This window comes from Muscardinus avellanarius (assembly GCF_963383645.1).
Source record: "Muscardinus avellanarius genome assembly, chromosome: 4".
Classification (NCBI taxonomy): domain Eukaryota; kingdom Metazoa; phylum Chordata; class Mammalia; order Rodentia; family Gliridae; genus Muscardinus; species Muscardinus avellanarius.
In genome coordinates this window covers 133,732,886-133,756,630 of record NC_137789.1, presented here as the reverse complement: position 1 = coordinate 133,756,630, position 23,745 = coordinate 133,732,886, and the positions used below count along the sequence as shown (strand labels likewise).

At 52.6% G+C, this 23,745-nt stretch overlaps 1 protein-coding gene across 1 annotated transcript; it reads right to left on the bottom strand.

Annotated features, from left to right (window-relative positions):
- Positions 1 to 9,246: 9,246 nt before the first annotated feature.
- Positions 9,247 to 11,523, bottom strand: KAZALD1 (Kazal type serine peptidase inhibitor domain 1; the record flags this gene model as incomplete). Its single annotated transcript, XM_080694498.1, has 4 exons — positions 9,247 to 9,341; positions 9,528 to 9,675; positions 9,756 to 9,916; positions 10,998 to 11,523. The coding sequence occupies 4 exons, from the start codon at positions 11,521 to 11,523 to the stop codon at positions 9,247 to 9,249; spliced, it is 930 nt and encodes a 309-aa protein (XP_080550624.1).
- Positions 11,524 to 23,745: the final 12,222 nt, after the last annotated feature.

Below are 23,745 nucleotides of genomic sequence, written 5' to 3'. Positions count from 1 at the left end.
GCCCTTGCCACTGCTAACATCCTGTCTTGGAGCTCTGCTTTTCAGCTCTGCTTGGCTGTTTTCTTCTTGATTTTACAAAAATGCATAGAGTCAGCTTTTCTGTTGGGGTACCCTGGTCTGGCTCCTTCTTAACCACAGCAAATTTTATAGATGATGATTGGGAGTTCAGAGACGCACAGAGCACATGAGGGCAGGAAGACTGTGCGTGTGTGTGTGTGTGTGTGTGTGTGTGTGTGTGTGTGTGTGTAAGAGAGAGTGCACTTTCCATCTATGTGTATGCTAGGATGGGAGGGTTCCAGAGTGTGTTGACTGAAGGAGCCACAGCTAGGCTTATACAAAAGGTGTTTTTTTTAAATTTATTTTTAGTACTAGGGATGGAACCCAGGCGCATTCTACCTTCAAGCTACACTCCAAGTCCTATTTTATTTTTATTCTGAAACAGGGTCTCCTTAGATTGCAGAGTCTCACTACTTGCTGAGGCTGTCCTGGAACCTGGAACCTGTGACCCTCTTCTCTCAGCCCCCCCAACTACTGGGACTAGAAGTGCCTAGAGAGTTTGTCTCATCATCATCCCCCCAAACACACACACACACACACACACACACACACACACACACACACACCACAACTGATAAGTGAGAAGCCCAAGGTCCAGAGAGGTTAAGTGACTAATCTTCCATCACACAGTTAGCTAGTGGCAGTAGCAGGTTTAGAACCCAAGTATCCTGACTTATGGAGATGCTGTGACCACAACTCCACCGGAGACCTTAGAGGAAAGGTCTTCTTTCTCAGACACACGAAGAAGATAGATTTGACCAGCAACTTCTCAAAGGGGTGAAGAGGCCCCTGTCCTTCAGGCTGCAGGAGCAGGCAGGCTGTCTCTGTCCCTCCTCCAGCCCCAGCAGTGACAGCCACACCTCTGCTCACTCATGGTTGCTTCTCCTGTGGAAGGGACTCCAGGACCAGCCCGTTCCTGGGCACAGGCTCAGCTCAGGAAGCCACCCCGGCTGGGGATGCTCTATATTTACGCTCCTGGCCCTGGCCTGGTGTTCCTTACCTGACCCTGAGTCCCACCTGCCTCCTCCAAGGACCTGAGCAGAAGAAAGTCATCTTATGGAGCTGGGATTCCAGCACCTCCCCGGGGCTGGCTTTACTTTTCTAGTGGTCTGTCTTCCCCTGCCACAGTCTGCCGCATCCTTTGATCCACTTTGCTTTGGCTTTGGGGTCATTCCCCCTTCTCTGATTGGAAGAAAAATTGGCCCTTAAACGCCAGTCACTTCCCATCCATGGGAAACACCAGCAAGGCGCCCGCCCGCCCCCAGAGGCCCGGCCCAGGTTCCCTGGAGTCTGCCTCGCCAGGCCGGCCCCTCCGTACATGGGAGGGTGGTGAATTGGGGCAGGTGCTTTCTCCCATACCTGTAATCACGCCTCGCGCCTGCCGCCATTCCCTAGCAAAAAGAGAGGAAAGAAGGGTGCGAAAAGAGGTTGGCAGGGCGGTAAAAATGTCAGGGCCTTTCCTCTGGGCTGGCCTCCCGCCTCGCGCTCGCCCCTCGCCCGCTCTCCAGCCCTCTGCTCCCTCCCTCGCTCCTCGCCCCCCGGACCCCCGCAGCAACCGCGGCCGGCAGCGGCTTTGGGGGCTGAGGCGGGAGAGGTTAATTATTGCTCCCCCGCCCCCCACGCCCCCCACAAGATGTATCTGACTGTCAGAAGGGGTGACAGATGAAGACAAAGTACAGGTGCGGCTCCCGCGAACCCGGCCCGCGACGTACCAGCCGGGTGGGGGTGGAGGGGGCGCGCTACCCGAGTTTTAACCCCTCCGACGCCATGCCGTGCACAGCCCGCCGCAGCGGGATGGCGGGCGGGGCGGGGGGAGCGGGAGGTGGAACCTGGGTCCTGAAGAGGCCCGACTGAGCCCCGAAACTGCCTGTGGAAGGAGGAGCTAGTGAATCTGTAGGAAGCGGAGGCCCGGAATCCAGGCCCATGTACATGTTCAGAGGCTGCAGGGGCAAAGAAAGGGGCTCCTGGGTAACCTAGGCAGAGGTGGGGGCCCAGAAACCCCAGTGGGAGAGACCTTCTCCAGAACAGTGCCTCCTGGCACAAGCCTGTCCCAGGGCCCTTCAGAGTGTGCTTGTGTATTTGAGGAGAATTCACATAATTGTGTGTGTCTCAACCTGTGAGTATTTATGGTGATGGAACTCAATAGGCTTGAAATACTTGGATACTGTGTGTGTGTGTGTGTGCGCGCGCGTGTGCGTGTGCGCGTGTGCGTGTGTAGCAGTGTAAGGGGGTGCGTGGTGTTGGTGCTGGTGTGAATGTGGGCATAGCCGTGTGTGCGTGTGTGTACATGTGTGGTGGGCATGCACATGTGTAGCAGTATAAGGGGGTACGTGGTGTTGTTGCTGGTGTGAATGTGGGCACAGCCATGTGTATGTGTGTGTATGTGTGTGTGCACGTGTGGTGGGCATGCACATGTGTAGCAGTATAAGGGGGTGCGTGGTATTGGTGCTGGTGTGAATGTGGGCATAGCCGTGTGTGCGTGTGTGTACATGTGTGGTGGGCATGCACATGTGTAGCAGTATAAGGGGGTGTGTGGTGTTGGTGCTGGTGTGAATGTGGGCACGGCCGTGTGTGTGTGTGTGCGTGTGCGTGTGTGTGCGTGTGTGTGTGGTGGGCATGCACATGTGTGTAGTAGTCTGGGCTGCAGCCCCTTGCTTCCCCTCACTAGCGTCCTCCCTTTCCCTGCCCTCCTCTCTCATAAGCAAACGAGGTGAAATAATTACTCTTCCATTTAAACACCCCATGTTCAGGCCAGAATGAAAGCAAAGTGATTTAATAAAATTGTCTTTAAAAGGGAAAAGAGGAAAATAAACGTCTACTCTGCTGCCCTCCCTGGTGTTCAGGGAGGCCCTGAGCCCTTCCAAGTTAATTAAAACAGGAACTAAAACCACAGAATCACTTACCAACCCTTTCCCCATCCCTGTCTTAAGGGTGAGGCAGCCCCCATACCCCTGGCCTCAGGCTGCGGCTAAGTCTCAACCTCCCCTGCATCAGCCCGCATTCCTGCTGGGGACGTCGGCCCTCCTGCACTCACAACCCACCGAGCAGCGGCTCTACCTCTTCCTTCCTCTTGAAGAGTCATCAAAGGCCTTGTCTGGCCATCTGAAGCCCTTGATGGACACTGGCCGTCACCAGAAGCTTCCGGCCCTGCCTGCTTCCAGGACACAGCCAGCCCTCAGTCCCTGGCGCCCCTCCCCAGGAGCCCCCTGAGCCCCCAGCTGCTCTGAGCTTTATCTGTCTTCACTGACCCCTGGCCCAGTCCTCAGCTCCAGCTCAGCACAGTTCCGGCTGCTTCCGTCTGGTCTATATCTGTTCCCCATCAGAGGCCCCTTCGGAGCTCCAGCCCTTCAGCAGCCCAGATAAAAGAGATGGATGGAGGTGGGTTTGGGGGACGCCCCTCTCTGCAAACCAGAACTAGAGCCCTGAATTCTGACAAGGGCTCCCTGTGGAGGGCTGGGGGTGGGGATGAACTGCCAAGCTCTCTGGAAGCCCCGTCCTCATCCTGCCTCAGCCCTTCCCCTTCTTCCCAAGGCCCAGTTGCTAAGGCCTCCTCCAGGCAGGCACCAAGGCTGCGGTGGATCACCGTTCTCAGCACACGCACTCCAGCATGGAGCTCCCAGCCACTGCACTAGGCGTCCTGCCCCTCCACGCAGAGGTCCACCCAGAAATAATCAGCAAAGTTGGCCATTTATTAAAAACCTATTATGGGATCTCTAGCCTCTAGGAAGTGTTTGTTATCTTGCAAGGGGGGATAAAGACATAGAGAGGTTTTTTGTTGTTGTGTTTGTTTTTTGTGGGTCTGGGGATGGAACCCAGGGGCATTTGACCTCCGAGCTACACCCCCTGCCCTATTTTGTATTTTTTATTTTGAAACAGGGTCTCACTAAGTAGCTGAGGCTGTCTGCAAACTGCGATCCTCCAGTCTCAGCCTCCCCAATGCTGGGATCACAAGCCTCCGCTACCACAATGCTGGGATCACAAGCCTCCGCTACCACGCCCGGCTAGAAGTAGAGGGTTTAAGAAGCTGGCCCAAGGCATGAGCTTCAAAGGCAGTAGAACTGAGATCCAAACCCTTAGTCCAAAACCCTCACACAAAACATAGTGCAAAACCCGCTTATCCTTGACCTCAGAGGCCCCATCATCCCCCTCCTGAGGCCGCTGTCCCCACAGACCCCTGCCTCTTCTAGAATTCAACCCTTTAACACTAGTTCACACAGTGAAGGACGGGTACCGGTAGCTAGGGAAAGCAGAACTACAGCCTGGGTCACTGAGGGCCAGCTGAGCCCAGGCCAACAGTGGGCCCACTGTGCTGCTGTGAGATGGGTGAGCCACTGTTCCTAGAGTCCCCAGCCCTCGTCACTGGAGACCACCTCTTCCCTCGGGCCCTTGCCATTTCTCATAGAGACGCTGTCTTTTCTCCCAGGGGTCTGAAGACCTCATTTCAATCCCTTCAAGTTCATCCTGCCTCCCAAAGTGCTATCCACCCAGGGGATGGGATGGGACTTGATGGGCTGGGTGATACTTGCCACCAAAATTGGACTTCTATTGATTTATTTGGTACTGGAGATTGAACCCAGGGAGAATCTACCTCTGAGCTACACCCTTTTTTAATTTTTGAAACAGTTACTGAGAGTCTTGCTAAGTATCTGAGGTTGGCCTTGAACCTGTCACCCTCCCTGTCTCAGTCTCCCAAGTATTGAGATTACAGGCATGTGCCACCACACCCAACTCAAAACTAAACTTTTGTAACTGTTCATGGTGCAGAGAGGCTTCATAGAGAAAATACCCAGCCTGCCCCCACCACACACACACACCAAAGAGGACACAGCCCAGGCCGCATCTCACCCTGGGAAGAAAGAAGAGTGACAAGAGGGAAGAGAAGGAATGAGGGGACAGAAATATCAGGGACCAAAGCCCTGGCTGTAGGAGAAAGTGGTCTGGCAAGGAAGAGTGAGAAGGAAGGGGACAGGTAAGAATTATCACCAGGAGCCAGGCATGGTGGTGTGTGCCTGGAATCCCAGTACTTGGGAGGCTGAGATAGGAAGATTGAAGGTTCAAGGCCAGCCTCAGCAACGGAAAGAGACTCCCAGCAGCCTAGTAAGGCTCTGTTTCAAAACAAAATAAACAAACAAACCTGGGCGTGGTGATGTGCACTTGTAATCCCAGTACGTGGGAGGCTGAGACAGGGGGAGCCCAGGTTTGTGGCCAGCCTTAGCAACTTAGTAAGACCCTCCACAACTTAGGGAGACCCTGCTTCAAAAATAAAAGAATAAGCTGGGCTTGGTGGTACATGCTTGTAATCCCAGCATTTGAGAGGCTGAAACAAGAGGATCTGGGTTTGCAGTCAGCCTCAGCTACTTAGTGAGGCCTTTTACAACTCAGTGAGACTCTGTTTCAAAATAAAGAATGAGAAATAGGTCTGGGGGTATAGCTCGGAAGTAGAATGCCCCTGGGTTCCATCTCCAGTACCAAAGAATAAAAAATAGTGTTGGGGGTGTAGCTTGGAGGTAGAATGCCCCTGGGTTCAATCCCCAGGACCAAAAACAAATAAGTTATCACTACAGATAAAAAATTAGGGTGGCACCTGAGGCCTCCAGACGGCAATAGCACCCGGAAATCATCTAGCAGAAGGAGGGAAGGAAGAAAAGCGCCATCCCCAGTCCCAGCCTGGGGGTCTGTGACCTTTTGCAGTCCAAGCCCAACCTTTGTCTAAGCACCTTGGGCTGCAAAGGCAGCTGGGGAGGCAGTGACCCCGGTGGCTGGGATCTGGCTTCACGGCACAGTGGTGCTGGGAGATGGCCCCACCTCGCCCACTGGTGAGTCACCTAAGCCAGCCTAAGCCTTGAAACCCAGGCTCTCCTCTCCTGCACCCCGGTCCTCTGGGACCCAGCTTGAGCAGACAGGACTGGAGAGGTTAGGGGCCCCCACGTGGGGAAGGGAGGGGGTCTGAGAGAGGGAATGTGACTCACCTGAGCTGTGTTCCAGGCGCCACCCAAGACTGGTGGATCTGTGCCACAGAGCCTGTCTTGCCTCCCCCACCCCAACTCCATCCCTAATCCTGACCTCAAGCCTCCCTAGGGGCCCCTTTCAATCCCATCCCCCCCTAAGTGTTCTCAACCCAGCCCCATAACCTGCAGCTGACCAGAGCTCACCATCTCCCAAACCTGATCCCTGCCAGTCCCTTCAACACTGCCCTCAGAGAGCCTGCCCCTACCCAGCCCCTCAGGCCCTGTTCACACCCATCCCGCCCTCCCATGCTTCCTCCGGAGGTGCTCTGCCTTGAGTGGTGGCAAGATTTGATCTGCATTAACTCTCACTACAGGTGGACATCTGTAGCTGTTCCTAGTATAGAAAGAATGTAGCTGGGGCCAGGGGTGGTGGAGCAGATTTGTAATCCTAGTACTTGGGAGACTGAGACAGGAGGATCTCAGGTTTGAGGACAACCTCAGAAAGTAGTGAGACTCTCAGAAACCTAGTGAGACCCTATTTCCAAAATAAATAAATAAATAAATAAAAGAACGTATTATGCCACCAAGCCCGGCTAAACAAATGTTTATAATCAAACAAAAACGTATCAAGGCCCCCTGGCCCGGGCCTCGCTGTCACTACCAGAAATACCCACCAGATGGCACCCTTTCTCCGCTTCCTGTACTCCCAAGTGCTACCAAAGGTGTCGCTTTTTTGGCTAAGGAGCAGTATTTGCGGTGTCGAGTGTACTGAACACTCCCACCACCAGAGCGCTGAGCGAGTCCTCGGTTCTCAAAGTCTGTGGTCCTGGGCTCCCCGAAGTCGGGTTCATCCTCTCGGACCTCCAGGCTTCGGTTGGAGGGAGAGACTCACCTCTGGGTCTCCAGTTCCGCCCAGTCCTCAATTCTCCCGTTTGCCAGGGAGCCGGGCCTTAGGCTAAGCCAGGAGACCGTAGGCTCAGACCCCTGGAGCCTTCGCAGTAAGCAGTTGCCAGAAGCAGAGGCCCCATCCCCGCTGGCTGCAGGACGGCGCCACACGGGGATCACGTGCGCACACGTGCCACACACCTTTGGCCCCGCACAGGTGAGCCCAAAGCAGAGATGAGGACGCTCCTGGGAGGACAGTCGGGGTTAGCCCGCCCGCCTGAATCGGTCGGACCTGGAAGGAAGCAAACTTCTCGAACGCCCCCGGGGGGGGGGGTAATAGCGTGGGACAGAGCCTGTCCCTTCTCCAGGCCAGGGCTACTCTCGGCCGGCTTTTCTGGAACCCGGCATTCCAGGCCCGAAACGCGGGGAGGCTGGAAACCGGTGGGGAGCAGAGGCGGGGAGTTCCCGCCGCGGCTCGGCTTCCCAGTCCTCCTCCCTCCCCTCCCCCGGGAGCAGCGGGAAATTATTTATTAAAACGCCGCCCGCGCTCTCATTTATTTGCGGTGAATAATCCTCGCCATCTCAGCGCGTTTATTAAACCTTTCCCGTCCCCGCGCCCGCATTACTTTAATAATAAATCGCGTGTCACTTTCCAGCGACGTTATTAAAGCCCGTCCGCCGCAGCGGAGGCGGGGTGCGGTGCGAGGCGGGTGGGGGCGGTGGGCGGCAGAGTTCCTCCCATTCCAGGCTGCGGGGCCTGAGCCGGCAGGGCGGCGGAGAGGAGAACGGAGGCCGCTTCCGAACAAGCCACAAAGTCTGCAAAAGCGATGGAAGAGTGTGGATTCTCCAGGTCCCTTGTGACCCTCTCTGCTCTTGGCTGGGAGCCTCTGGTCAGCAGGTGGGTGTGGTCGGACCGGTGGGTCTGCAGGGGGCGCCTTCGAGCCCTGCTGGAAGGTCTGGCTAGGCAGGGTCCCTGGCGGCGCAAGGACCCTGATCCAAGTCCCCTCCTAGAGCGAGGAGCTGACCTTCCCCCGGTCCTTATGCAGAATGCGCTCTCCTCCTCCGTTTATAATCCCTCTCCACCACCCCCACCACCCCACACACCGGCCTTGGAGTTGCTCCCAGCACCCGACTCCCATCCACTGGCTTCTCCTATCCACTGGCGTTGGGCTTGCAAAAAGGTGGCAGCAGATGGGGCAGTGCGCAGAGATGCGCAGGGGTGGCCAAGCCCTGGGTTGAGATCGTATCACGCCCCTCCCAAGAAGCCCAGCTCCCCGCGTTTGGCCCCAGAGGACAAGTTGAAGATCCTGGATCAAGAGCATCCCTGCTGTAGCTGTGCCAGCTGGGGCAGAGTCCAGGAAACTAGGAGGCCTTGCCATCCACACACATCTTGGCCTGCTGGCTTCTGTTTCCATTCTTTCCTTCAATCATTCAATAATGCAGGGAGCCAGCCTGCAGTTTACTGAGGAATCCCCAAGTCAGGCAGGACAAGCCACAACTGGAGGAGTTGGAAACAGGCTTTGGATTCAGCAAGCAAACGGGTAGGATCCTAAAAAAGCTGGAGGCCCAACCTCTCCCTTCTATCTAGTTTATGCTTTCCCACTGGGTCCCGCCCACACAGACCAATAGAGCACTGGTAGCCCGTGTCTACACCAGCTTCAATGGAGGGCAGTCTGGGAGGATGGCCTCCTTCCAACCAGATGGCTCCAAGCTCCTCCCTAGAGAACAGGGAAGGCTAGCCCTCAAACCTGCTCTCATCTGGTGCTTAGAGAGCAGGACACACCGCTTCTGGAAGGTACCCCTCCCAGGGGTATCAGGTTTGCAGCACAGATACGCAAGATCAGTCTGCAGCTGTGAGGCTCAGTTACGTCTTTATTGTTGCCTCCTGTGCCTAGTCTTGTGCTAGGTAGGCTCTGTCCACTACAGAGAGGTGCATGGAGCTGGCCCTGCTCCTCTATTGCACTAAACTACACCACGCCCTAGTGTGCTCTCTTGTACATGTTGAATTGCAAAAGGATTAGAGTTGGTATGTGCAACTGGGACTTGGGTGAGAGGGGAAACTTCCGGAAGATGAGTTTTGAGGGTAAACCGAGGTTAGGCAAAGGTTGGGAACCAGGAAAAATAACCGTAGAAACCAGGGTCTGTGGGAAAGGGCAATTAAGAGAGACTGGTTGTGTGAATGCCAGGAGAGGTTAGGAGAGGCTGGCTGGGCAGGGCTGAAGAGAGGGCTGCTGGGTACAGGGGGTCCTGGTGTCTACATCTCTTTGCTTGCCCTTTCCAGCTTTTTTCCAGGTCTTCCAAGAGCAGGGATGAGGACTACACCCACTCATCCGCCCCATAGGCCAGAGCTCTGGAGCTAGTAGTAATCCTCGCTCTCTTCACTTTCAGCCTCTTCCTGAGGAGCCAGGTTCAGTGGCTGCAGCTGGGGAATGCCTGTAGCGTTCAGCTGGTCTGCAACACAGGTGGCAAGGGGGAGAGAACAGAGCCGAGGGGATGCTGATGTCACGTAGTCCAGTCTGTGGCAAGGCTACGCTTGTGTGCACACAACAGGCGCACACTCCCAAGGACTGTCACACACTCAAGGACCCTAACCCTGCTCCGTCCTCCCACCGCTCAGAGCTCAGGGCTCCCCCTTACCTGGTGTGAGCACCGTCAGGGTAGCAGGTGCCTCCACCTGACCCAGGGCGTTTCGGGCAAGGCAGCGGTAGGTGCCCTCATCACTGGGGCGCACAGCCTGGATCTGCAGCCAGCTGGTCACCTCAAACCTTTGGGGTCCACCCCTAAACTGGAGCCAGATGTGGAATGAGCAAAGTCACTCTGGAAGCCCTAGGCTGCTCGAGAGAAGCTTCTGCTCCCTGTTCCTACCTGCACAGAGATGTGGGGGTCATCTCCTGGGAGCTGGATGTCTGAGCCGTCCTTTCTCCACTCGATGGAGGCCATGGGGTAGGCAAACACCTCACAGCCAAAGACCACATCCTGTCCAGTCACATTCCAAATGTTGAATGGCTGCGACATTATCTGGGGCTCTGGGGGGTGGAGGTGGGAGGCCTGAGGACAGGATGGTACGTCCAGCCCAGCAAAGGCACAAGATAGGAATTCTCGTGGACGTGTTTGTGGCAGAACACAATATATATTGAGGTAAACACACACCCGTAAACAAAACACAGCAGGTACACACACATACACACAAACACAGATGCAGGATAAAGAATACAAACACAGAGATACACAGATACGGAGATATACATGGAGACACCTACACACAAAGCCTGGCACAGACAATCCAAACAAGCACACAGACCCACACCTTACTTGGCAGCCGGGTCTCTGTCCCTGACTGCTCCCTGTCCTCATTCCACCCTCCCTCCTGGGCCCCTTTCCTGCTGTGCTTGAAACTAACACCCCTTCCCCCTTCCCAGTTCTCAAGGCTCAGAGCACAACACCCCCCCCCATCCCCTGGGGGGTGGAGAACACGTGTCAATTAGGAGAACCTGAAACCAGGGGTAGGTGGGAGGCCCAGGCTGAGGACTGAGAGAAACTGTTGGGACCCCCCCACACACACCCACTCACTTGTGTTCTCTGCAACCCCAGAGTAGCCCCCCTCCAGGAAGTGAAAGTTACTAAGGCTAAAGAAAACTGCGAGTCTTGAATGGCCCCAACCCCCAGGGACGAGGAGGAGAGAGAGAAAAACAATGTTCCCCTCTTTGCTAACCCCTGAACTCAGGAGAAACGGGAGTCATTTAACAGATTGCTTTATGATTCTGCCCAAATGAAACCCTGATTGCATCTGACAGGAACCCTGTCTGGCTGCCTGGGCTCCAGCAGTCTGGGCAAAGTGTGGGAGTCTTTTCGTTTTGAGCCAGCCACTGGCTCTGTGCCTGTTCCCTCAGGGTGGGCCCCTGCCAGTGCGGTCTGGGGCTTTCAGGCAGCTCAGCCCAGGGGAAACCTGCCATCAAAGCTCGGGACCTCGCGTTCAGGGGAGGCCTTTGAGGACCAGTAGCCGGAGTAGTGAGAGATTCTTTATCTGGTCTTATTTTTGCTGGTCGGTGGGGTAGTAGTGCCTCGAGAAAGCCCAGGTCCTGGGGATAGGGGCTGGGCCGTGCGTACCCGATTCGCAGGGCCCTGGGTGAGCCACAGTGAGGTTGGCCTTGGGTTGAGCGCGGGCAGTCTCCTGCAGGCGACAGATCTGGGCGTAGGTGCGGCCATCGGAGCCGCAGAGCGGGCGTTGCGAGAGGCAGGCACACAGAGGCTCCGGCACCTCTCCGCGGCTCAGGTCGCCGCCCGCGTCCAGCCGACACTCCAGCTGCTCGCCGCAGCGCCCGTAGAAGTGCGCGCTGGGGTCCAGGTCGCAGAGCTGGCCCTCGAGGTTGGCGCATTCCCAACAGCAGCCGCACGCATCGCGCACCCGACCCGCCAGGCAGCCCCGCGGTGCGGCGCACTCCTCCGGCCGGCAGGGAGCACAGCCTTCGCCCTCCGCGAGCAGCCGCAGCCAGCCGCGCCGCAGGTAATCCGGGCCCGGGGCCGGCCTTGCCGTGGTCGGTGGTGGCCCCCGCCCCACCAGCAGTAGCAGTAGCAGGGACAGCGCCAAGGCTGCGGCATGGTTAGCTGGAAGTCCTGCGAGCTCCGGGGGCATCAGAGCGTTCGTGGAACCCTGCCAGGGAGGGAAGCCAGGTCAGGAGGTCGGGATCAACCTATGCTGAACGACCAACCTCGCTGCCCCTTGCACCAAAGCTTGATCCAGCGCTGCTCCTTCCCCTGCTACTTCGGAGCCAGGTAGACCCCTAACACAGAGGCCTAGTAAGCCTGTAGGGGTTACTGGTCATGCCAGATGACATGACGACTGGGCCGTTCTGGGGAGTGAGAAGACAGATGAAGGGGGGGTAAAGCTCAGGGCACCCGCATTCGGTGCGCACACTTACACACCAGCAGCAGCACCACCTCAGTGCCCCACCCAACCCTGACGCTCCTCGTCCGGGAGGATGGACGAGAATGGACAGCTCCAGAAGTTGTTAAAAGGGCTGGGAAGGAAAGTGATGCCCCTTGCGGGTGGACTGGGGCCCAGGGGCTCACCAAGTGTCCCGGACTGGGCCTTTCGGAGCAGCTGTGATTCCAGTCCAAGGGTAGGCAGAAAGGGAGCAAAAAGCGCACAGTCGGCTGGGCCCACCGGCTCCCTCTGCCCTGCCTGAGGATCTGAGGGCCCACAGCCTTGGATTCAGAGCGCTGCTCCTCCGCCCCTCTCCCCGCCTCTCGACGACTCACACCCGCCTTCCTCCTGGTCCTGAGACTGCCAATTTTATACAGTCGCACGGGATCTTCCCGGGCCATTTCCTTCCAGCCTGGCCCAAAGTCACAAAGAGAGCGCACAGCAGCGGTAACCAGACACCGGAGCTGGGAGGAGGGGTGTGAGGACTGGAGACCCGGAGTGGGGGTGGAGGAACGGCCGGGAAGCTCAGTGTTGGCTTAACTGCTCGGCCCTGTCCCATCTGACTTTACAGTCCCTGGGGGCGACTAGAGCAGCTGTATAATGGGGGAGAGGGAGGCGCTCTGATGCCAAGTCACTTTACGTCGATGTCTGGACGCTCGTGGAGGGCAGCGCCAGCCAACATTGTCTCCCCACAGCCCGGAGGCGGTCGCACCCAGTTTCTCCATCCAAGCGAGGACCAGTCTCAGCGTTTACATCGGCCTTCCACGGCAGGCCTCCTCCCTAACCGCATCCGGCAGGTGCTTCGGCCCGCGGGGGTGATTAGAGGTCGGAACCGACTCGCGGCCGCAGGGAGAAGCGGACGGGGCGCCCCCCAGGCTGTCGTCGCTCCCGGCCCGGATTATAGGTTACGGTTGCGAGCCTGGCAGTCGGTCTTGCAGCCGCCACCAGCGCCACGGTGGCACTCTGGGCTGGGGGCGGGAAAGAGCTCACCCCTGCAGGCCCGCCCACCCAACCAGGGTTGGCCGGGCCCCGCCCGCCGCAAGTAGATTACAGAAGCCGCGCAGCAGTAAAGTTGGTAAGAGGCGGGAACCGCGGCTTGCAACCAGGGAGGGGCGGGGCTTAGTCAGGCCCCGCCCCTGCGCCCGCCCGCCCTCGGGATCTGCTGCGCATGCGCGCTGGGCCTGGCGGGCAGGCTCTCAAAGGCATCTGTCTTCGAAGAGATCCCCTGAGTTCGGAAGGCCCTTCGCTTAGGGGCTCCGGAGCCGCGGAGACACTACTCCCGGCCAGAGCTATACTACACGGCCATCCTACCCTCAAACTAAAAAGGACCAGCACACTTCTCGCGAGATCTCCAAACTGTCGCGATAATCAGAGCGGGAACTCTAGGAATTGCGAACAGGAACAGCCCGCGGGTTTTAAACCGGAAAAGAATGGGTGGGGTCTTCCCGTCGTCGTCTTGGGTGATTCCTTATCCGCTGCGAGGAGGACAAGTGTTAACCTGGAGGCAGAATAAAAAGAGAACTAGAAAGAGCTCTGGAAACGGCGGAGTAGGGGCCTTGCGGAGCCGACGAATGGCGGCACCCAAGGCCAGGCCCTGAGCTCTGCCTGACCAGGCGCCTTGGGGCGGGATCGTTGGCCAGGAAGTAGAGCAGAAGCGCTCAGGGATCCCTTTAATGAATTGCTGTGGGCTTCTAAGGCTTGGAGCCGATATTAGAATAGCAAGCTCCACGGACCTAGAAGCTCGTGTCGCACTTCATTGTAGCTGGTTGTTTACTTTCAGTCTCTGGTAGTAGGAACCGTACCTAACTCACCAGTGCATCTTGTGAACCTAGCCCCGCGACTGGCACCATAGTAAACTTCTCGACAAACATTTGTGAATTGAATGTGAAAGACTTCTTGAGTGTTAAAATATATTTTAACCTGGATTTTTCTGAGTCACTGATAAAGACTAGATCGACAGGGATCGAGCGCCCTCTGGTGGGACTGCGGCTCTGGACGAGACTATGCCCCTGCGCACAGCCAGGCACCTAAGGTGTTGACAGGAGATCCGCTTTAACTTTATAGAGTATTGTAAAAAAAATTTTTAGAAGGGATTTGTTTGTATAAGACAAAGTTTAAAAGTATATAGATGTTCCAGGATCCACCATGGGCTGACATTTTTATTAAGTCTCCAAAACGTTCAGTAACAAAGGTGTACATCATAAACAGTAAAGGTTTTGCATATTCATACTTGGAAGATGTTTGCCCGGTTTGACCGCGTTCATGTTGTCCGACCAGAGGAAAATGATTCAAGACGATGAGTATTGCAAGGAGAGAAGCCAGGGAGCACCATCCTTTGCATCAACGTGAGAGAGGTTAGATTCAGACAAAAGAGAAGTTCACATTTGTTGAATAGATGATCTTGCTTCTTCCCACACCACATTCCTGAAGATACTTCTACTGCAGAAACAGTGAAGCGTAGAATATAGATTGCTTTCAGCTGTGAATCATAACCTGGAGTTCACAGATTCTCATATTTTCACTTTTAGTGACTGACTGAAGAAATAAGTAGAATGAAAAGAGCTCTGGATAGATGAACAATATAAGATGGAACAAAACATAGTGTGCAGACTGGCAAGAAATTACATGGGAGGCTGGATGTAGTGCAATCCCAGTACTTGGGAGGCCGAGACAGAAGCACCTCAGGGTCAAAGCCAACCGCAGCAACTTAGGGAGGCCGTCAGCAACTTACTGACAAACTGTTTCATACCAAAAAATAAAAATAGAGCCGGGCCAGGTGGCACATGCTTGTAATCTCAGCATTTGGGAGGCTGAGACAGGAGGATCAAGGTTGGAGGACAGCCTCAGCTACTTAGTAAAGCCCTTGCAACTCAGTGAGACCCTGTTTCAAAATAAAGAATAAGAACTGGGCGTGGTGGCGCACGCTTGTAATCCCCACTCTTGGGAGGCTGAGACAGGAGGATCACACAGGTTCGAAGCTAACCTCAGCTACTTAGTGAGGCTCTCAGCAACTTAGTAAGACCCTGTTTTCATAAAATAAAAAATAGGTCTGGAAGTATAGCCAGGAGGTAGAAATCCCCTGGGTTCTACCCCCAGTACCACCAAAAAATAAAAAATAATGCTGGGCATGGTGGCATACACTTGTAATCCCAGCATTTGGGAGGCTGAAAAAGGAGGATTGTGGTTCGCAGACAGCCTCAGCTGCTTAGTGAGGCCCTCCGCAACTCAGTGAGACCCTGTTTCAAATTAAAGAATAAAAAATTGGGCAGAGGGTGTAGCTCGGAGGTCAAATGCCTCTGGGTTCCATCCTCAGACCCGCAAATATAAATAAATAATAAAAAATAGGGCTGGGGGTGTATCTCGAAGGTAGAATGCTGCTGGGTTCCATCCCCAGTACTGCAAAAAATAAGATAAAATACTTCGTAGCTACCTACTATGACAAAGAAGTGAACTCAAGTAAGAAATATGTGTAGGATGTGTAGGAAAATAAGGTTAAGAGAAGACAAGTATATGGATACTGATCACAACTGTGTAAATATATATCATATATATCAGTAAATACCCTGAGATAATTTGGAATGAGGCTGAGGAATAGTTGAGTATAATGTTCACTACCTTATTTTGTAAAATTACTTTTCATAATAAAAGAGGCTATCTTTTTAGAAACATTAGAACATTAAGATAAATGTAGAAAGTGGAGACAGCCAGGTAGGAAGGTAAACCTTGTAATTCAGCTGCAAGTACTGTAATAAAATGAAGGCTAGAATAGCCAGGTTCTGACTCTAGGGTTCCTAGGCATTAAAGCAAATTGAATGAGCGTTGTAAGACATTTAGACAGAAGCACACTAGCAGTTACTTAAGTTTACTTTTCACCCTGTGTCTCAAAGGCAACTTCTCATCCCTTTCCACACGGTACCTGGAATGTTCCATCCACCTTTGAGATGGGGACTGTAGCTACATCCAACCTGGTGACCAGTTTTCATAAGGATAAACTTAGAAAAGATGGTAAAATTGTTTTTTGTCTAATTTTCTGTGTGTGTTGGGGGGTGGGTATTGGGGACTAAAGTGGGGCACTCTGCTACTGAGCTCTACCTCAGTGTAGCTCAGTGTAGCTGAGGTTAGCTTCGAACCTGTGTGATCCTCCTGTCTCAGCCTCCCAAGAGTGGGGATTACAAGCGTGCGCCACCACGCCCAGTTCTTATTCTTTGAAATGGTCTTGCTAAGTTGCCTGAGGCTGGCATTGAGCCTGCGATCTTCTCGTCTGAACTTCCCAAATTTTGGGCATGTACCACCATGCCTGGTAGGTAGAGTCTCTACGTTTCTTGTTCTTCATTTTGTTTGTTTGTTTTCACTGTTTTGTCAACAGAAAATTGACAAGCCAGGAGTGGTGGTGCAGGCTTGTAATCCCAGTAGTTGGGAGGCTGAGACAGGAGGATCTGGGTTCGTCACCAGGCTCAGCAATTTAGTGAGGCCTTACGAAACTGAGAGCCTGCTTCAAAATAAAGAATAAAATAATCAGGCTAGGTGTGTAGCTCAGAGGTAGACTGCCCCTGGGTTCAATCCCCAGTGCCACCACAAAAAAAGAAAATATAACAAACAGAAAAATAAAGTATGTATGTATATATATATATATATATATATATATATATATATATATTTCAGTTAATTAATACAAAATGAACAATCACGGGATCCTTATCCAGATGAAGAAAGAGAACGTTACTCTCTGCTTCCTGGAAGCCCTGAACAACTTTGCTCTACCCTTCCCTGCCACCGTGATGTTTCTTTTCTTTTCTTTTTTTTTTTTTTTTTTTTTGGTGATACTGGGGGAGGAACCCAGGGGCTTTTCTGCCTCCGGGCTATACTCTCAGGCCCATTTTATACTTTATGGAAACAGGGTCTCACTAAGTTGCTGAGAGCCTCACTAAGTAGCTGAGGCTGGCTTGGAACCTGTGCAATCCCCCTGTCTCAGCCTCCCAAGCCCTGGGATTACAAGCGTGCGCCACCATGCCCGGCGCCACTGTGATGTTTCTACCTTGGAATTGGCTGGCTATAGACTGAACCTCTGAAACAACAAGGCAATATGGACTAGCAGAAACAGCCAAGGCTGTGGAATTCGCAGAACAGACACAGCTTCCCAAGTGAGTGACTTCTTAGCCCCATGATCTGGAGGAAATTACACAAGACTCAACTTCTTCATCTGTAAAACAGAGATGATTGTATTCGCTCTACAGAGTCACTGGGAACACATCCAGTCCAGTAATTAGATAGGAATGGTACCTCACATACCAACCCAGAGATTGGTATGTGAAGGACCGTTAGCAACACAATTCTCTTCCCTTGCTCGTGCAATGCATAGCAGATAGATCCAGGATGGGTGTCCAGCTCACACCTTCTGGTTCGGCTCCTTTCATACAGCACCATCAGTGTATTCATCTGAGAAAGGTAGTGAAGTATGGACAACCAGGCCATGTTAACAGCTGACAAGTCTGTTACCAGCACACAGGTTGCATGTGTGCTCAGTGTGAAAAGGTAGCATGTTATTTATCATTCAACCTTTCTCATTTAAAAGATTTATAATGGCCGGGCACGGTGACACATGCTTGTAATCCCAATATTCGGGAGGCTGAGACCGGAGGATCGTGGTTCGCGGACAGCCTCAGCTACTTAGTGAGGCCCTCTGCAACTTAGTGAGACCCTGTTTCAAATTAAAGAATAAAAAATAGGACGGGGGTGTAGCTCAGAGGTCAAATTCTCCTGGGTTCCATCCCCAGACCCGCAAAAAAAAAAAAAAAAAAAAAGTTGAGAATAGTAAAAAAAAATTTTTTAAAGATTTATAATGTTTGCAAAAAAAAAAATAAAGAAGAAATACAATGACACTAACACTCCCATAAGCCCCTGTCATGCACACCCAATCATTATCCCTCCTCCTACCCCTAGAGGTGTGTGGGGGGTGGGTACTGGGGGTGGAACCCAGGGGCTTTTCTACCTCCAGGCTATATTCTCAGACCTATTTTATACTTTTTTTGGAAACAGGTTCTCACTAAGTTGCTGAGAGCCTCACTAAGTAGCTGAGGCTGGCTTCAAACCTGTGCGAACCTCCTGTCTCAGCCTCTCAAGTGCTGGGATTACAAGCGTGCGCCACCACGCCTGGCTGTAGAGGCCACTTTTGACTCTGTAAATTTGCCTGTTGTTTTTTTTTTTTTTTTTTTTTTTTTTTTGTGCTACTGGGGTTCCACTCCGGGCTACACTCCCAGACCTATTTTTACATTTTTATTTGGAAACAGGGTCTCCTAAGCCAGCGCGCGCGGCTAGCTTCGAACCTGCGCGATCCTCCTGTTTCTGCCTCCCAAGTGCGGGGATTACAAGCGTGCTCCACCACGCCTGGCTATTTGCCTGGTTTTAACATTTATATAGATTAGGACATGCCTAGGAGTGGAATTACTGCTTCTTGTGACATACATACATTCAATACTAGTAGATAGTACCAAAACCCTTTTCCCAACATATCAATTTACGGTCACCAGCAAATTATGAGAGATTTCAATGTGCCATATCCTTGCCAACACTTAGTGTTGTTGGTCTTTTTAAATTCAGGCATAAGAGCCGGGCGTGGTGGCGTACACTTATAATCCCAGCATGCGGGAGGCTGAGACAGGAGGATCGCGGTTCGCGGACAGCCTCAGCTACTTAGTGAGGCCCTCTGCAACTCAGTGAGACCCTGTTTCAAAATAGTGAAAAATTGGGCAGGGGGTGTAGCTCAGAGGTCAAAGGCCTCTTGGTTCCATTCCCAGACCCGCAATAAATTAATTAATTAATTAATTAATTTAGGCATGAAATGGCCAGTTCACCAAGGATTTCCTCTCTTGGGTTTTTTTTTTTTTAATCTATTGAAATAATATAGACTTGAAGAGAAATTTCAAAAATCACACAGAAAGTTCCCATGTACCTGCCACCTAGCCTACCCTTATGATAATGTCTTACATACATTGCATAATTATTAAAACCAGAAAGTTGACTTTACTACAGTACTATTAATAATTAGGTACCTTTTCAAATTTCCCCAGGTTTTTTTTTTTTTTTTTCTTTTGGTACTGGGGATTGGACCCAGGGCCTTAACATATCCTCAGCAAGTATGCTACCTCTGAGCTACATCTCAGGCTCTTTTTTTTTTTTTTTTTTTTTGTACTGGGGATTGAACCAAGGGACATTCTGTATCCAAGCTACTGCCCCAGCCACTTTGATTTTTTTTTTCAAACAGGGTCTCACTAAGTTGCTTAGAGTCACAATAAATTTCTGAGGCTGGCCTCAAAACTGTGAATCCCCTTTCTCAGCCTCTCAAGTGTTGGGATTACAGGAGGTATGCATCATGCCTGGGATCCCCAGCCCTTTTTTCCCCCCCCTTTGCTGTGTGTGTGTGTGTGTGTGTGTGTGTGTGTGTGTGTGTGTGTAGTACTGCGGTTAAACTCAGGGGCATTCTACATCTGAGTTACATCTCCAACCCAATTATTATTAATTTTTTCGGTACTGGGGATGAAACACAGGGCATTCTACCTCTAAGCAACACCCCCAGCCCTATTTTTTACTCTTTATTTTGAAACAGGGTCTCACTGAGTTGCAAAGGGCCTTACTAATAGTAGCTGAGGCTGTCTGCGAACCATGATCCTCCTGTCTCAGCCTCCCAAATGCTGGGATTACAAGCATGCACCACCATGCCGGCTACCCCCAGCCCAATTATTTATTTATTTATTTATTTATTTATTTATTTCTGCGGGTCTGGGGATGGAATCCAGGGGCATTCGATCTCCAAGCTATACCCCCTGCCCTATTTTTTTTTATTCTTTATTTTGAAACAGGGCCTCACTAAATTGCAGAGGGCCTCAGTAAGTAGCTGAGGCTGTCTGCGAACCAGGATACTCTGGTCTCAGCCTCCTGAATGCTGGGATTACAAGCATGCACCACCACGCCCGGCTTTATTTTAAAGCAGGGTATCCCTCTTATCGGGCATGGTAGCACATGCTTATAATCCCAGTACTTGTAAGGCTGAGACAGGAGGACTGCAGGTTTGAAGCCAGCTTCAGCAACTTAATAAGGCTCTCAGCAACTTAGCAAGACTGTTTTTAAATAAAAACAAAATAGGGCTGGAGATGTTGTCCGTAGGTAGAAGGCCCCTGTGTTCCATTTCCAGTAACACACACACACACACACACACACACACACACACACACACACACGAAGTAGGGTCTCCCTAAATTACTGAGCTGATGCACAGGTGTGCACCCCCATGCCTGGCATCCCTAGGCCCCCTTTTTATGGTACTGGGGATTTAAGCTGGGGGCATCCTATCTCTGAGCCAGACCCTCAGCCCTATTTTATTTATGTTTATTTTGAAACAGGGTCTTGCTAGGTTGATGAGTGTCTCGTTGCTTTCTGAGGCTGTCCTCAGACCTGCAATCCTCCTGTCTCAGCCCACAAGTACTGGTATTACAAACATGCACTACCATGTTCAGCTTCCCCAGCTCTTTTTAATTTTATTTTTCAGATGGTCTCACTCAGTTGCCCAGGGTAGCCTGAAACTTGTTAGCCTCCTACCTCAGCCTCCCCAGTAGCTGGGATTACAGGCCTGTGCCGCCACACCCCGCTAGATTTCTACCCCAGCTTTTACATTATTTGTACGTGATTGAAATTCTTGCTGGGTGTGGTGGCGCACGTCTGTAATCCCGGCATTTGGAAGGCCGAGACAGGAGGATCGTGGTTCGCGGACAGCCTCAGCCTTCGCGACTCAGTGAGACTCTGTTTCAAAATAAAAATGAAAATAGGGCTGGGGGTGTAGCTCAGAGGTAGAATGCATGCATACATACTCAGTGCTTAGTTGTAGCTAAACACATACTTTGGACACACCGCATGTAACTGCAGGGGAACCGTGGGGTGGGTAGAGTTCCAGCATCACAGGGAGAAGTCCCCTTTTACTACTGCACACTCAGAAGGAGAGATTAGGCCCTGCCTTCCATCCACTGCTTACTGGGAGACAAGTAGATGAGATCACATGCTGACCCCTCTATGACCCCTCTAAAGTAAGGAATGACCCCTCATTCCTTACTTTAGATTCTTTTTCTTTTCTTTTTCTTTTTTTGCAGGTCTGAGGATGGAACCCAGGGGCATTTGACCTCAGAGCTACACCCCCTGCCCCCTGCCCTATTTTTTTTTATTATTCTTTATTTTTATTTATTTTATTTATTTTTTTTAATTTTATTTTTGGTGGTAATGGGGTTCCTGGAAGCCCTTCTACTTCCGGGCTACACTCCCAGACCTATTTTTACATTTTTATTTGGAAACAGGGTCTCCTAAGCCAGCGCGCGCGGCTGGCTTCGAACCTGCGCGATCCTCCTTTCTCTGCCTCCCAAGCGCGGGGATTACAAGCGTGCGCCACCACGCCTGGCTTATTATTCTTTATTTTAAAGCAGGGTCTCACTGAGTTGCAGAGGGCCTCACTAAGTAGCTGAGGCTGTCTACAAATTGCGATCCTCTGGGTCTCAACCTCCCGAATGCTGGGATTACAAGCGTGCACCACCATGTTCGTTCTTTTCTTTTTTTAAGTGTGTGTGTGTGTGTGTGTGTGTTTTACTGGGGATTAAACTCAGGGGCATTCTAGCTCCAGGTTATATCTACACCCCTATTTTATTTTTTATTTTGAAACAGGGTCTCACTAAATTACCCAGGCTGGCCTCAAACCTGCAATCCTGGCTCAGCTCCCAAGCACCTGGATTACAGGCGTGCGCCACTGTAATCTAAGCCAGGCTTAGATTCTCAGATTTCTATTTCCTGCCCAGACCTCTGACCTAAATACTTCAGTGTATCCAAACTGATAATCCTCTTTTTATATTTTCTTGCCAGTAGCCAGGGGCAGAAGGTCATAAAAGGTTCCAGCTTGCATCACACTTTTAACTCCCAGAAAAAGCATCAATATATGAAATCTCTGAGAAATCCTTAGCTGACTCTGGTTGGGTGATGTACTCAACAGGAGTTAACCTGGACCAGGAATCTCCCGAGTCAGAGCAGCCAATGCCACCCATTTATCCTCCACTCACACCAAAGTGTATTTGCAGACAGTTTCCATGTAATCTCATGGGTCTCTCTTTCTGTGGGAGTTCTCTGGCCCCTAGAGGAAGCGTGTAGCTGGCATTCAGGGCAGGCCAGAAATGCCACAAAGCTAACCACTCAAGAGCTCATCCATTTAGGGGCAAAGGTGGATCTGAGGCCCAAGTGCTTCAGGACTAGCAACAAGAGAAGACAAGGTCTGGGATGTGCTCACTGCCGGGTGCTCTGCCTACCCTGTGGAAGGCCCGTGGTTCCATTCCCACCTGTGGGGAAGGAGGGAGGGAGGGAGGGAGGGGGAGCTGGGCAAGGTGGCACAGGCTGTAATCCCAACGCCTTAGGAGGCTGAGGCAGGAGGAACACAAGTTCAAGGCCAGCCTAGGCAATGTAGCAAGACCCTGTCTCAAAATAAAAAATTTAAAGATCTGGAGATGTAGCTCAGTGGTAGAGCACCCTTGGGTTTGAGCCCCCCAAAGGGAGGAGGGAGCAGAAGACAAGAGAAATGAACTGTGGGAGGGGGGTGAAGGCAGCTCCGTTCCTGGGAGCCCAGGCTGCTTGAGGAGCTTTGCAGAGAACCTCCAGCTGCTCCTATGCTGAGGTGGGCAGGTGGGAAGTGAGAGGAGTTACAGCTAATGTCCGAGCTGCTGGGGTTGGCAGAAACCTTCCAGTCTGTGGGTGGCTGGAGCGGGGGTGGGGGTTAGTGGGAATCGGGTGGCGCTCAGAGCTGGGGGCAGTAGGAGCCTCTGAAGCGTGGGGCCTAGCCCTCCTCATTCTTCCTCCCTCCCTTGCCTGAGTTGTTTGTAGTGACCAGCCCGTTTTCTTTGCAGCAGGCAGCCCAGCCATCTCACAGGAAAATGTGGCCAAAGCCTTCTTTACGTTCTCCTAAGGCTCCTAAGCCGCGTCCTGTGCTTCTCACCGAGGTGGGAAGGGGTAAGAGGAAAAAGCTTGCCCAGAAGAGCATGGCTCTGAAGCTAAAACTGGTAGCCTTGGCCGGGATCCCATATCAAAAGACCTGGAGCGCCCCCCAATGGGGTCCCAGAGCGCAGCAGGCAGGTGGCCGAGCAGGGCTGGCTCACCGCGGAGGGCGCTCCAGCCTTGCCGGCCAGCACTGCGCCCCTTCCCACCTGCGCCGGGGCACCCCGCAGGGGAAGGAAAGGCGGGAGTCCGCGGCGGGTCGGATTCCCAGCCAGCTCCCTCCTCACAGGAGGCGGCCCATTATCCGGCGTCGTTAAAGAGCAATTAGATGGAAATTAAGCCGAGAACAAGTATTGATTATCTCATTAAGGCCGGGGGAGCCCGCTCTGTCGGGGAGAGTTTACCGCCGCTCACCCCATTATCTGCAAGGTGAAAGCCTGCGGTCATCAAAATCCAGTGATGTATCGATCTTGCTCCCACTCCCAAATCACTCCCCCTCCCCTCGAGTAAGTGGGTTCTAGAGCGCGGCCCCCAGAGGTGCAGTGAGGTGGGGAAGAGTTCAGGGCCTCACTCTCCCTGTCTTAAAACGTCCTCCCAAGTTCCTCTCCTTTCTTCAGCTTCCGGTCCCAAATCAGCATTCCCCCCGGGGGTGGAGGGAAAACACAGCCAGAGTTGGAGAGTGACTCCTGCTTTTACATTCATGGGAGAGAAACCCGAGTTGAGACACCACTCTTTCTTCCTTTGAGGGCCGGCTACACTGCTCAGGTGGGCCTTACCTTCTGGGCTCAAGCAATCCTCCCACCTCAGCCCCCTGATTAGCTGGTTGGGATTTGGTGAAAAGACTGTCCTCCTGTTAGCGCAGAGTATAATAGGGCACCCTGGCTTCCAAACCCCTAACCCAGAAGCAAAGGGGAAAGGCTT